The sequence below is a fragment of the Otolemur garnettii genome, unplaced genomic scaffold, assembly GCF_000181295.1.
Source record: "Otolemur garnettii isolate 467f Iridium unplaced genomic scaffold, OtoGar3 scaffold00031, whole genome shotgun sequence".
NCBI lineage: Eukaryota > Metazoa > Chordata > Mammalia > Primates > Galagidae > Otolemur > Otolemur garnettii.
In genome coordinates this window covers 14,911,322-14,922,866 of record NW_003852426.1, presented here as the reverse complement: position 1 = coordinate 14,922,866, position 11,545 = coordinate 14,911,322, and the positions used below count along the sequence as shown (strand labels likewise).

At 39.8% G+C, this 11,545-nt stretch overlaps 1 protein-coding gene across 1 annotated transcript in view; it reads right to left on the bottom strand.

Moving 5' to 3' along the window:
- Positions 1-281: 281 nt before the first annotated feature.
- The window catches only part of SPATS1 (spermatogenesis associated serine rich 1), a 28,807-nt gene continuing 17,543 nt past the window's right edge, over positions 282-11,545 (bottom strand). Inside the window, exons 5-7 of the mRNA XM_023512823.1 lie at positions 6,299-6,419; positions 5,633-5,695; positions 282-429 (exon numbers count right to left, since the gene is read on the bottom strand). Coding sequence (XP_023368591.1) covers positions 282-429; positions 5,633-5,695; positions 6,299-6,419 — 332 coding nt within the window. The remainder of the gene's footprint in view (positions 430-5,632; positions 5,696-6,298; positions 6,420-11,545) is intronic.

Below are 11,545 nucleotides of genomic sequence, written 5' to 3'. Positions count from 1 at the left end.
TCAGTGAGTAGGGCGCTGGCCACAGACACCAAAGCTAGTGGATTTGAGCCCAGCCTGGGCCTGCTAAACAACAATGACAACTGCAACCAAAAATAGCCAGGCATTGTGGTGGGCACCTGTAGTCCCAGCTACTTGGGAGGCTGAGGCAAAAGAATCACTTGAACCCAAGAGTTGGAAGTTGCTGTGAGCTGTGATGCCACGGTACTCTACCAAGGGTGACATGGTAAGACTCTGTCTCAAAAAAAAAAAAAAAAGTCTGTTCTTCTAGACTTTTCCAGTTTTTATGCTATTTTTTGAAGGTTCTTCAACCCACCATAAGGGAATAAACTCCGTATTAAGGGCACTGCTGGAACCCAATCGTCAAGCTCTTCAACTTCTCTTATCTCATTCATCAAATTGTTGGCCTTCTCTTTCACCCAGAAAGGCAAGCTGTAGGAAGAAGACAACAGCCTGAGTTGAAGTTTGATGCAAAATTTACAAACACTGTTAGTGGATAGGGTCTACATCAAAAGTGAAAAGACCTCTGATATAGGAGATCGGCTTTAAAATAAAATATGTTAGTTATTCACCATTTGCCCCTACCTCAAACCCAGCTCTGTTTTCAGTCCTCTTCCACCTAACCTCGCAGCTGGCATCATCTTGGCTCTCCTGTGTTCCTACCTTTGAGGTGGACTTGCCCAAGGGAGGCATCATGAGGAGATCAAAAGGTGGGAAGAGAGAGGTTGGGCTATTTCTCACCTAGCTCCTCCCCTCCCACCCTATCTCCCCAGACACCACAGTTCCGGCAGAGACTCTATTCGGCAATGCCACAACTTGTGCTGGGCAGCGCTTCTTCCAGGGCTCCAGCTTCCACTGCTCCACAAACCATGATCCCTCTTCCCCCTGCTCAGACCTTGGAGCAGTAGAGCTTTCCACTGTCATGAGACTCTGGCATGTGGATTCCCCCAACCCTGCCCCGCACCCATAAATAGTCCCTTCCATTAACCTGTCTTCAGAATCCTAGCTCAGTGTGCTTTCTGTGTGAGACACTGCACCTGCCCCAAAGGTAGCACTGGTGTGCTATGAGAGGATTTTAGGTGTGCTGTGAAATTTTTTAAAGACCATTAATTAAATTATTTTTGGAAATATCCAAAGCACAGTAAGTATATTCTTTTTTTTTTACTCTTTTTTTTTTTGATCAACATAATTTAAATGTGCTACAGAAGTTTGACCATAGGTTCAAGTGTGCCACAAGATAAAAAATAGGTTGAAAAGCACTGATCTAGACACTTTAACACAGCAACTGTCAGTCCAAGTTAGACCAAAATAACTAAGGAAATATGGGGACTAAACAATACAGCCCAGTGGGCATGATGGCTTATACCTGCAATTCTAACAATTTTGGCAGCTGAGGCAGGAGGATCACTTAAGCTCAGGAGCTCAAGCCCAAGAACTTGTCCAGGTTGGTTGTGACAAGGATAAATGGTGAATCCTTGTCACTTAAAAATTAGCTGGGCACAAAAAATAGCTGAGAGTTGTGATGAGCACTTGTAGTCCCAGCTACTTTGGAGGCTGAGGCAAGAGAATCACTTAAGCCCAAGAGTTTGAGGTTGCTGTGAGCTGCGATGCTACTGCACTCTACAGAGGGTGACATAGTGATACACTGTCTCAAAAAAATAAAAATAAAATAAATAAATTAGTTGGGCACAATGGCATGCACCTGTAGTCCTAGTTCCTTAGGAGACTGAGCAGGAGGATCACTTGAGCCCAGGAATTCAAGGTGGTTGTAGTGAGTAGGATTGTACAACTACACTCCAGTCTGAGCTGTAGAGTGAGACTTTGTCTCAAAAAAGAAAACAAACAACCAAAAAAAAAAAAAAAACAACAAATAAGGTCAATCTCCTGGTCTGTTCCTAACTTTGCATCCTTATTAAATAGAATAAACTGTTAGGTACATATGGAAATATCTCCTTAATTAAAGACAGCTGCCCTGCATTGATGGTAAGATACGTCCTCATCAAAGTTGTTAAAATGTATAAAAATAAATGTTAACTGTCCTAGTAAAGATGCACACCATCACATTTTTCTGTGGAGGACACATTAGCTGTAATGGCCTGCCTCTGTTCTTTGCTGGCAGACTTACCTACCATCTAGGACCCAAATTAAATATCACCTCCTCTACAACATATTTCCAACTTCCCTACATGTGTATGTCCTTTCCGTGTACACTGTACCATATTTGCTTTTTCAAGTGTTTTATGTCAACTCTGTCCCCCATTAGACAATGAGCCCTGAAACAAGAATTGTATCTTAGTCATCTTTGTGACCCCTGTCTCCATTACCTCACCTCTTTACCACTTCCGTAGGCCAAGTGCATAAGTGGTGCTCTATGAACATGAAGAGTTGATTAAATAATCCTTGTAGACAAGTTATGAACTATAGGTATCTGTTCAATAAGTAATTTCATCTCCCTAATGTTGATTCTAATTCTCACTGTGCCACTAGCTAGCTAGGAAAGACTTACGCAAGTCATATAAAACATCTGGTCATTAGGTTTTATCCCTATCTTTATTTATTTTTGAGATAGGATCTCTCTGCTATCCTTGCTAGAGTGCAGAGGCATTATCATAGCTCACTGCAACCTCAAACTGCTGGGCTCAGTGATCTTCTTGACTCAGCTTCCCAAGTAGCTGGGACACAGGCACATGCCACCACATCTGGCTAATTTTTCTACTTTTGGAAACCAGCCATCCTCCCACCTCATCCTCCCAAAGTGCTAGGATTATAGGTATCCTTACCTTAAAGTTGGATTGTTGCATTTGCAAATACAAATTAAACATTTTAAATTTAATTTAAATAAAATGTTAATTTAATAAAAATTAACATTTTTAAATTTCCAAGTACAATTAGTACAATATTTAAAGATGTGAATAACTTTGGTGAGAGTAATGTAATTGTACAAAACTGATTCATTAGATAACTTGGAAAGAAAAAAACACAATTGTTATTCAAGGGAACAAGGAGTCTTATTCCCAGTCATAGCAAAGTAGCAGGGATCATAGTTACTCTCTTGACTTAAACAACTATAAAACTGGACCAAATGTATGAAGCAGCTGCTTTCAGACATGAGATAACAGAAACAGCATGGGATTGTGATATTGGAGAAGGGGAAAACAAATGAGGAGAGCCCTGTCGTCACCCAGATTTTGCCTATAGGCACATTCAAGACCACAGAGTAGGGACAATAATCCCAAACAGAGCCTGGTGTTCTCTTTTAGTCTGAGGAGCCAGATCAGAGTTCAGAGAGTCTCAGAGGGCTAGAAGCTGCAAGACGGAGTTCTCAAGAAGGGATTAACGAGATGGGATTCACAGCAAATTAGACACTGCAGAAGAAAATAACAAGCTTCAGAAATGTGCATAGCACCCCCTTTGAATCTTTGCTAAATATTAAGGCATACGTGTGTAGGCTAGACCTCCACAAGACTGGACAACAGAGTTGCTGAAAAGTTGTGAACTGAATAGTGCCCAGGGTTTGCAAAGATCTAAAAATCATTTGAGTTCCAAAAGTGACCAATCAAGGCATAGTAGAGCCCCTAAAAGGGCTATACCTTACTTAGGAGTGGGGTTACACCACCCCTAAAGTAAAGGCTACTTTAGACATACCCTAGTGAAACTTGAAAACCTCAGAAGTATCCATGGAACTGCAGGTGACTTAACTACCTATTAAAGCAAAGCCCGACACTCTTTAAAAGAATACAACAAAATCCAGGCACTCATAAAATTATAATGTCCAGTATCCATACAAAAATTGTTAGACATGCCAAGAAGCAGGAAAGTAAACAAGAGAAAAATCAGTCACTAGAAACACCCAGAAATGACAAAGATCATAGAGTTAGCAAACAAAAATGTTAAAACAACTATTATAACTATGTTCAAGTATTTATGGAAAAATAAAAATAGTAAAGAAGGAAATGAGTGATGTAAGAGAAGAATCAAATTGAATTTCTAAAGATTAAAGGTACAATAGTCACTAGATGTGATTAGTAGCAAATTAGACACTGCAGAAGGAAATAGTGAATCTGGGAAACAATAAATAGTAAATTCAACAACATAAACTGAACCTGGAACCTCTGTTTCTCCTGCCCTGACTAACTGGTTAGTAGACTTTTCTATCAGGGTGACTATTCCCTGAGCAAAAGGTTCAAGTCTCCTATTTCTCTTATTGGCCACAAAAGCATATGCTGATGTACAATACTTTGTTCTTTCGAAAAAACACTTACCTTTTTTCTTTAGGAAAATCAGACTCATAGGTATTTTATGATTTATACGTGTAAAAACATATTTGCATATGAGTGGAAATGTACAAAAGCTAAAATAGTTGGGTAGGGTGATGTGATTTAGGCAATTGCTATTATTTTGAATATTCTCCAACAGTGTTTATAAAAAATGTAACGTACGGATATGAGAACCCCTAATTGTGTGCCGTAAGATCTCAAGTTTGGAATAATTTTTTTTTTTTTTGAGACAGAGTCTCACTTTGCCACCTTCAGTAGAGTGCCATGGTGTAATAGCGCAGGCTTGTCTCAGCCTCCTGAGTAGCTGGGACTACAGACACCCACCATAATGCCTGGCTATTTTTAGAGATAGGGTCTTGCTCTTGCTCAGGATGGTCTTGAACCTGTGAGCTCATGCAATTCATCGGCCTCAGCATCCCAGAGAGCTGGGATTACAGGCATGAGCCACCGCGTCCAGTGGAATAAAATGCTTTTATTCCAATTGAGCTTCCCAGTGGATCAGGCTCTAGGATACTTTCCTACTCTATCCATACTTAAATGAGACTCTTTTGAATTAGAAAAGAAGGCAGCACCCCGTAGCTCAGTGGGTAGGGCACTGGCCACATATACCCAAGCCGGCAAGTTTGAACCTGGCCCAGGCCAGCTAAACAACAATGACAACTGCAACAAAAAAATAGCTGGGCGTTGTGGTGGGCACCTGTAGTCCCAGCTACTTAGGAGGCTGAGGCAAGAGAATTGCTTGCCCAAGAGTTTGAGGTTGCTGTGAGCTGTGACAGCACAGCACTTAACCAAGGGCGACATAGTGAGACTCTGTTTCAAAAAAAAAAAAAAAAAGAGAAAGAAAGAAAAGAAAAATAACTCTTTCTATGTCAGAAATCTACTTAGGTAAATAAATGAGGTTTGGATGAAGCAGAGAAAAAGTACAGGAATGACACCCCCTCAAATACAAGAGTGCTCTATTGGCTTTCTCTCTGGCTCTTGAAACTGACCATTCTCTCTGGCTTCAATCATCTCAGTATGTGTCTTTCTTTTCTAATAAATTCATGTTCTGAGAAGCCAAAGTCCTGTCTTTTTGCTCCATGTAAACCCTCCTCTACTGCATACCTAACATGACACATGACATCTGGTATATGTTATTCACATCTGTTGAAGATGTGATCATCCCAACTGCTGACTCCACAGACACTTGACCTCCACGAGTCTTTCCATGTACCTTCCTTACAAACTGCCCTGCTCTCCTGTAGAGATTCAAAAAGGTCCTATGTGTTAGTTGTCTATAGGCTCCTCCATAGGAGAAATAATAAATAATTAATATTTCATGAAGACGGGATAATATAAAACACGATAAGAGAACTCACATGGGAATTTGTGGAAGAGGTTCAAGTGGAATAAATGTATCAAATTTCTTTTTATAAGGCACTCTGAAAAACAGAAAAGGCAACGTTAAAATTGGTATGGCATCTAGAACAGGGATCAATATATCACTGTGTTCAATAGAATTTCTTCTTTTCTGAGATTTAATTTTCAAATAAGGGCTTCAAAGCTGTAAGGACCATAATTTGTATTATTTTTATAATTTTTAATCAACATCGCTATATCCCAAATGGCTAGTTATTCAAAATCATATTTGAAATGTAACATACCAACTATGTTTCCCTTAATTTAATTATCCTCTTATTTTTCTCAAGCATTTTGGTCTAAGTATAGTTAGTTCCACATTTAGGTCAAGTCATGTAGTAATCACTAACCAATAATCTGATTTGGTAAGAAAATTCAAATTTATGAAAATATAAACAGGAACAAAATTAACAACCACTGTTTTTGCAGTCAAGGTTCTGTGTATAATTTCAATTATACACACACATATGTGCATACACTAATTAACTAAAGATGAGCTTTTAAAGAAATTTTCATACAAGCATAATTTGTGATCTACTCCTTTTAAAATATAATTTATATGTAGTACAGAAAGACATAATTCCTCTAAAGTTAACTAAATAATTCTAGGATTAACATACACTTACAAGGAAAAATTCACTGGTGGGAGAGTTGATCCTGCTTTGTAGAAGCCTTCACTCTGTTCTGGGTACATATATGGATTATCCCCCGGAGTTAACTTTGGGATTCCATTCCTGGGATCAATATCTGTGTAAAGTGTTTGAGACAGAATCATGCAATGGGCTGAATATGATCCACCGATTTGTTATATCAATGGAAGTAGAATATTTTAGTGTTTTATTAGTAAGTTACATAGAGGTTTCTGAAAGTTCTGTTTGTGATTACCTTGCTTTAGGTGATGAAGATAAAAATGGGAGCCTATATATAGGACATTTTCCAAAAGAAGTTGCTATCATTACCTTTCACCAGGGTAGAATTATTAGGTTCATAGGGAATGTTTTGACTTAAAACATACAGTGAATCAGAGGTATCTTTGCAATAATCTAAGGAACTCTGACTTAAAATCTTTTCATTCCTGAACATTAGTGCTCTTGAGTCTCTGAGTCCTAGAAAGTGAGTACAGTTGAATGAAGTTGCTTAAGAAGCAATTGCACTTGGGGTCCTGCCTCTCTACTTGATCTCAGCAGGAAATCAGCTAATGAGTGTCCTGTTTCTCTTTCTGCTTCAAGGATTAAGGCTGTGCAACACAGCAGGTGGCTTCTCAGTGAAAAGGAAAGTCAGATCTGCTAAGCATACCCTGCTTACTCAGCTGAGGCACTGACACCCAGCTCAGCTCCTTCTAAAGCCCTGTGAACAGGAAACTAATCATGGAAGCAGGAGAGGAGTCAGCCTGGTACAGGATGGTCATTTCAACCCACACACTTAACACCTAAGAGAACAACCACGGGAAAAAAAAGAGAGAGAGAGAGAACAACCATGGACTAAGGACACTCCTTTGCCATACACCTTTTCTTTCTTTCTCTCTCTCTTCCCTGTCCCCCCCCCCACCATTACTTCATTCAACTGTACCCACAAGATGTAAGCTAAAGGAAAACCTAGGGGAAATTTTTGATAAGCTGTATCCTACCTATCCACATTTTTCTAGCTAACTCAGAAAAGCCATCTGCACCATAGGTAGGAGCCTTGAGTTTCAAGAGTATTTAATTGTTTACTTTTCCCTTTCAAAACCTTCTCAATAGCTAAGACTCTGTATTAACTTGACATTAGCTCTTTTCTTTCCTTAAGAAAATAGGATCAACTACACCCATGCATTTGAGTGCCTGCTGTCATGAGGTGCTAAGGATTCAATCCAAGGAGAGTGGAGGGACCACATCCTTTGAACCCCCAACCACAGCATTGACAAATAAGAGTTAGGTGACTGCAGGAAGTGATGAGATGAGTTTGTACTTTGGAGTCAGTCACAGCTGAGTTCAAATTCAATTCTGCAATTTCTAGTTCTTGCCCTTGAGCTATTTATTTACCTCCCTAAGCCTTAGAAACCTCATTTATAAACTGTTTATTTCAAATGGCTTCCATGCAGAGTTATTGTGTTTACTAAATGAGGATGGAGGCCAAGATGGCAAACTAGATGCCCCCTGCACAGCACTGCTCTTACAGAGAGGACTGAAAATGATGAGTAGACACCCACTGTTTGGATGGATCATGAGAGTGAGAGCACTGGCAACCCACAGAGAGGAGATGGAAGTGAAGTGAAGAAGACAGAAGGGCTCCTTGGAGGCGAGCTATTCTGGAGAGCTGCTGGATCCACCGTGAAGTCTACCAGAGAAAGAAGCAAACTTCAATGTTAAGCTGCTGAGATCTCAGGGATTCCTTGTTACTGCAGCAGAATACAGTATATCCTATCCTGACTAATACAGTATGTTATACCGTAGGAAGAGCTACACAAAGGGAAAAAATTGTATTTTCAAGTCTATTTCCCTACAACCTATAACCACAGACAGCATTTTGTTCTTTCTTCTCTGAAAGCAATTAGGCCTTTAGGGAATTCCACCAAAGGCTTGACTATAGCTAATGGGTTAGAGTCAACTAGTATTCAAAAACAAATATATATATACGTATACTTTTTTTTTTTTTTTTTGAGACAGAGTTTCAAGCTGTCTCCCTGGGTAGAATGCTGTGGCATCACAGCTCACAGCAACCTCAAACTCTTGGGCTTAAGCGAGTCTCTTGCCTCAGCCTCCCAAGTAGCTGGGACTACAGGTGCCCGTCACAACACCTGGCTATTTTTTATTTTATTTTTTTGCAGTGTCATTGCTGTTTTAGCTGGCCTGGGGCTGGTTTGAAGCCACTAGCCTTGGTGTGTGTGGCCAGCACCCTACCCACTGAGCTACAGGTGCTGCCTGATTGTGTTTTTTTCTAAATTAAATATATTGGCTTGGCACCTATGGCTCAAGTGACTAAGGCACCAGTTACATACACCTAAGGTGGCGGGTTCGAATCCAGCCCGGGCCCGCCAAACAATAATGACGGCTGCAACCAAAAAATAGCCAGTCGTTGTTGTGGGCTCCTGTGGTCCCAGCTACTTAGGAGGCTGAGGCAGGAGACTCACTTGAGCCCAGGAGTTGGAGGTTGGTGTGAGCTGTGATGCCATGGCACTCTACCCAGGGGGACAGCTTGAGGCTCTGTCTCAAAAAAATAAAATAAAATAAAATAAATATATTGCATTCTAATTCATTAGAATGGTAGCTCCTGGCAATCCCTGATCCTGCTTCATTATCTTATCCAGGAAATAAACGGCAGGAGAGAATGTCACAAAAGAAGAAATGTCCTGAGTCAAGCTTAATAGTGTCAAGTGCTGCAATGAGATCAAGGAGGAGAAGAAATGGGAAAAAACCATTGTATTTGCTGTTTAAGAAGTCATTATATGACATCGCCTACGAAGTAATTGTGCCATAATGAATCAAGCCTGTAGATACAACTACCAGTTTGCAGAAAAGATGTAGGAAAGAGAAACCTGTTAAACGGCACCAAGAGATGTAATCAGGAAAATCCTGATTGTGATAAATGCTACAGGACAAATGACCTAGTTTTTTTCAACAAATAAATTGCAAGAAAAAAAGGAGGGGAGGACCTATATATTAAAAAAGACTTAAGAGGCATGCCAATCCCATTACTATGTATCTACCCAGAAGAAAAAAAAATCATTTTACCATAAGGACTTCTGCACTAGAATGTTCATTGTAGCTCAATTCACAATCACCAAGATGTGGAAACAACCCAAGTGCCCGTCAAAGCACAAATGGATAAACTATGGTGTATATATACCATATATATGTACACACACACAAACACACACACACACACACACCACGGAATACTATGCAGCATTAAAAAGATGGAGACTTTACATCTTATTTACCTGGATGGAATTAAAGAATTTTCTCCTTAGTAAAGTATTTCAAGAATGGAAAAGAGGGCGGCACCTGTGGCTCAGTGGGTAGGGTGCTGGCCTCATATACCAAGGGTATTGGTAGCAGGTTTGAACCTAGCCCCAGCCAAACTGCAACAAAAAATAGCCAGGTGTTGTGGTGGGGGCCTGTAGTCCCAGCTACTCAGGAGGCTAAGGCAAGAGAATCACCTAAGCCCAGGAGTTAGAGGTTGCTGTGAGCTGTGATGCCATGGCACTCTACCAAGGGAGATAAAGTGAGACCCTGTCTCTAAAAAAAAAAGAATGGAAAAGCAAGCACCCTTTGTATTCAATACTAACTTGAAACTAGCAGATGAACAACTACAAGCTCACAAGAGAGAAAAACACAATTAAAGAAAGGGGGGGAGGAAGAAGGAAATCAGGGAGAAGGAAGAGAGGGGGGCTTGGTGAGCTCTCACCTAACAGGCACAATGTAGGGGTATATGGCACACCTCCTGAGTGAAGGACTCAACTACAACTTGGACTTTACCTGACAAACACCAACAATGTAACCTAATTGTACATACCCTTATATTAATCTGAAAGTTTTGAAAAAAGGCACGGTAACCAATTTCAAAGTGGGAGCCTTATTCGGATCCTGGTTTAAACAGACTAATTACTCTTTTATTTTTTTTTCAAAACTTTTAAACAAATTTTATTTAACTTTTATCTTTACATTGATCATGTATATATGGGGTATGCTCTACACTCTCAGAATTTACTTCAAATAAAATAATAAAGTTGTTCTGTGGGATCCTGTCTCTAGAGGAATTAGAAACATTTCTAGGTATGTCATTATCTCCTATTTTATTTTTTTGTCTGAAAATCTATCTCTGTGCTCTTAAGAAATCAATTTCTTGTCACATGAAAGACTTTGTCTCTTCAACACGGCAAATAAATCATGAACCATTAATTCTTGATTTTCATTGCAGTACTCAGCAATCAGACTAATATTCTTAAATTAGAGCATTTTTCAGACAATTGGATACTTGAGCACTGAATATTTTATGATACTAAGAAGTTTCTTGTTAATTTTTTAAGATACGACATTGTGATACAGAATTATAGTTATGTTAATAAAAATAACATATCTATTATAAAAAATTCTTATCTGTTGGAGGTACTATGATATATTTACAGATAAAATTATATGATGTCTGGAATTTGCTTTAAAATAATCCCTGGGGGAAAGGTAAAGATGAAACAAGATTAGCCATGTGTTGATCATTATTGAAGCTAAGTGGAAGAGTCTATTGGATTTTATTATGCTATTCCCTCTACTTTGGCACACATTTGAAAATTTACCTAAAAATGTTTTTTGGTGCCCTCAGTAGAGTGCCATGGCAACACAGCTCACAGAAACCTCAAACTCTTGGGCTTAAGTGATTCTCTTGCCTCAGCCTCCCAAGTAGCTGGGACTCAGGCACCTGCCACAATGCCCAGCAATTTTTTTTAGAGATGAGGTCTCTCTCTGGCTCATGCTGGTCTTGAACCTGTGAGCTCAGGCAATCCACCTGCCTTGGCCTCCTAGAGGCTAGATTATAGGCATAAGTCACCATGCCTGGCCAAGGTTCTCTTGTTTTCTTTTTTTCTTGTTCTTTTTTTTTCTTTCTTTCTTTTTTGAGACAGAGTCTCAAGCTGTCACCCTGGGTAGAGTGCTGTAGTGTCACAGCTCACAGCAACCTCAAACTTTTGGGCTTAAGTATTTCTCTTACCTCAGCCTCCCAAGTAGCTGGGACTACAGGTGCCAGCCACAACACCCAGCTATTTTTTGGTTGCAGCTGTCATTGTTGTTTGGCGGGCCTGGGCTGGATTTGAACCCACCAGCTTAGGTGTATGTGGCTGGCGCCTTAGCCACTTGAGCCACAAGCGGTGAGCTTTCTTTCTTTCTTTTTTTTTTTTTTTT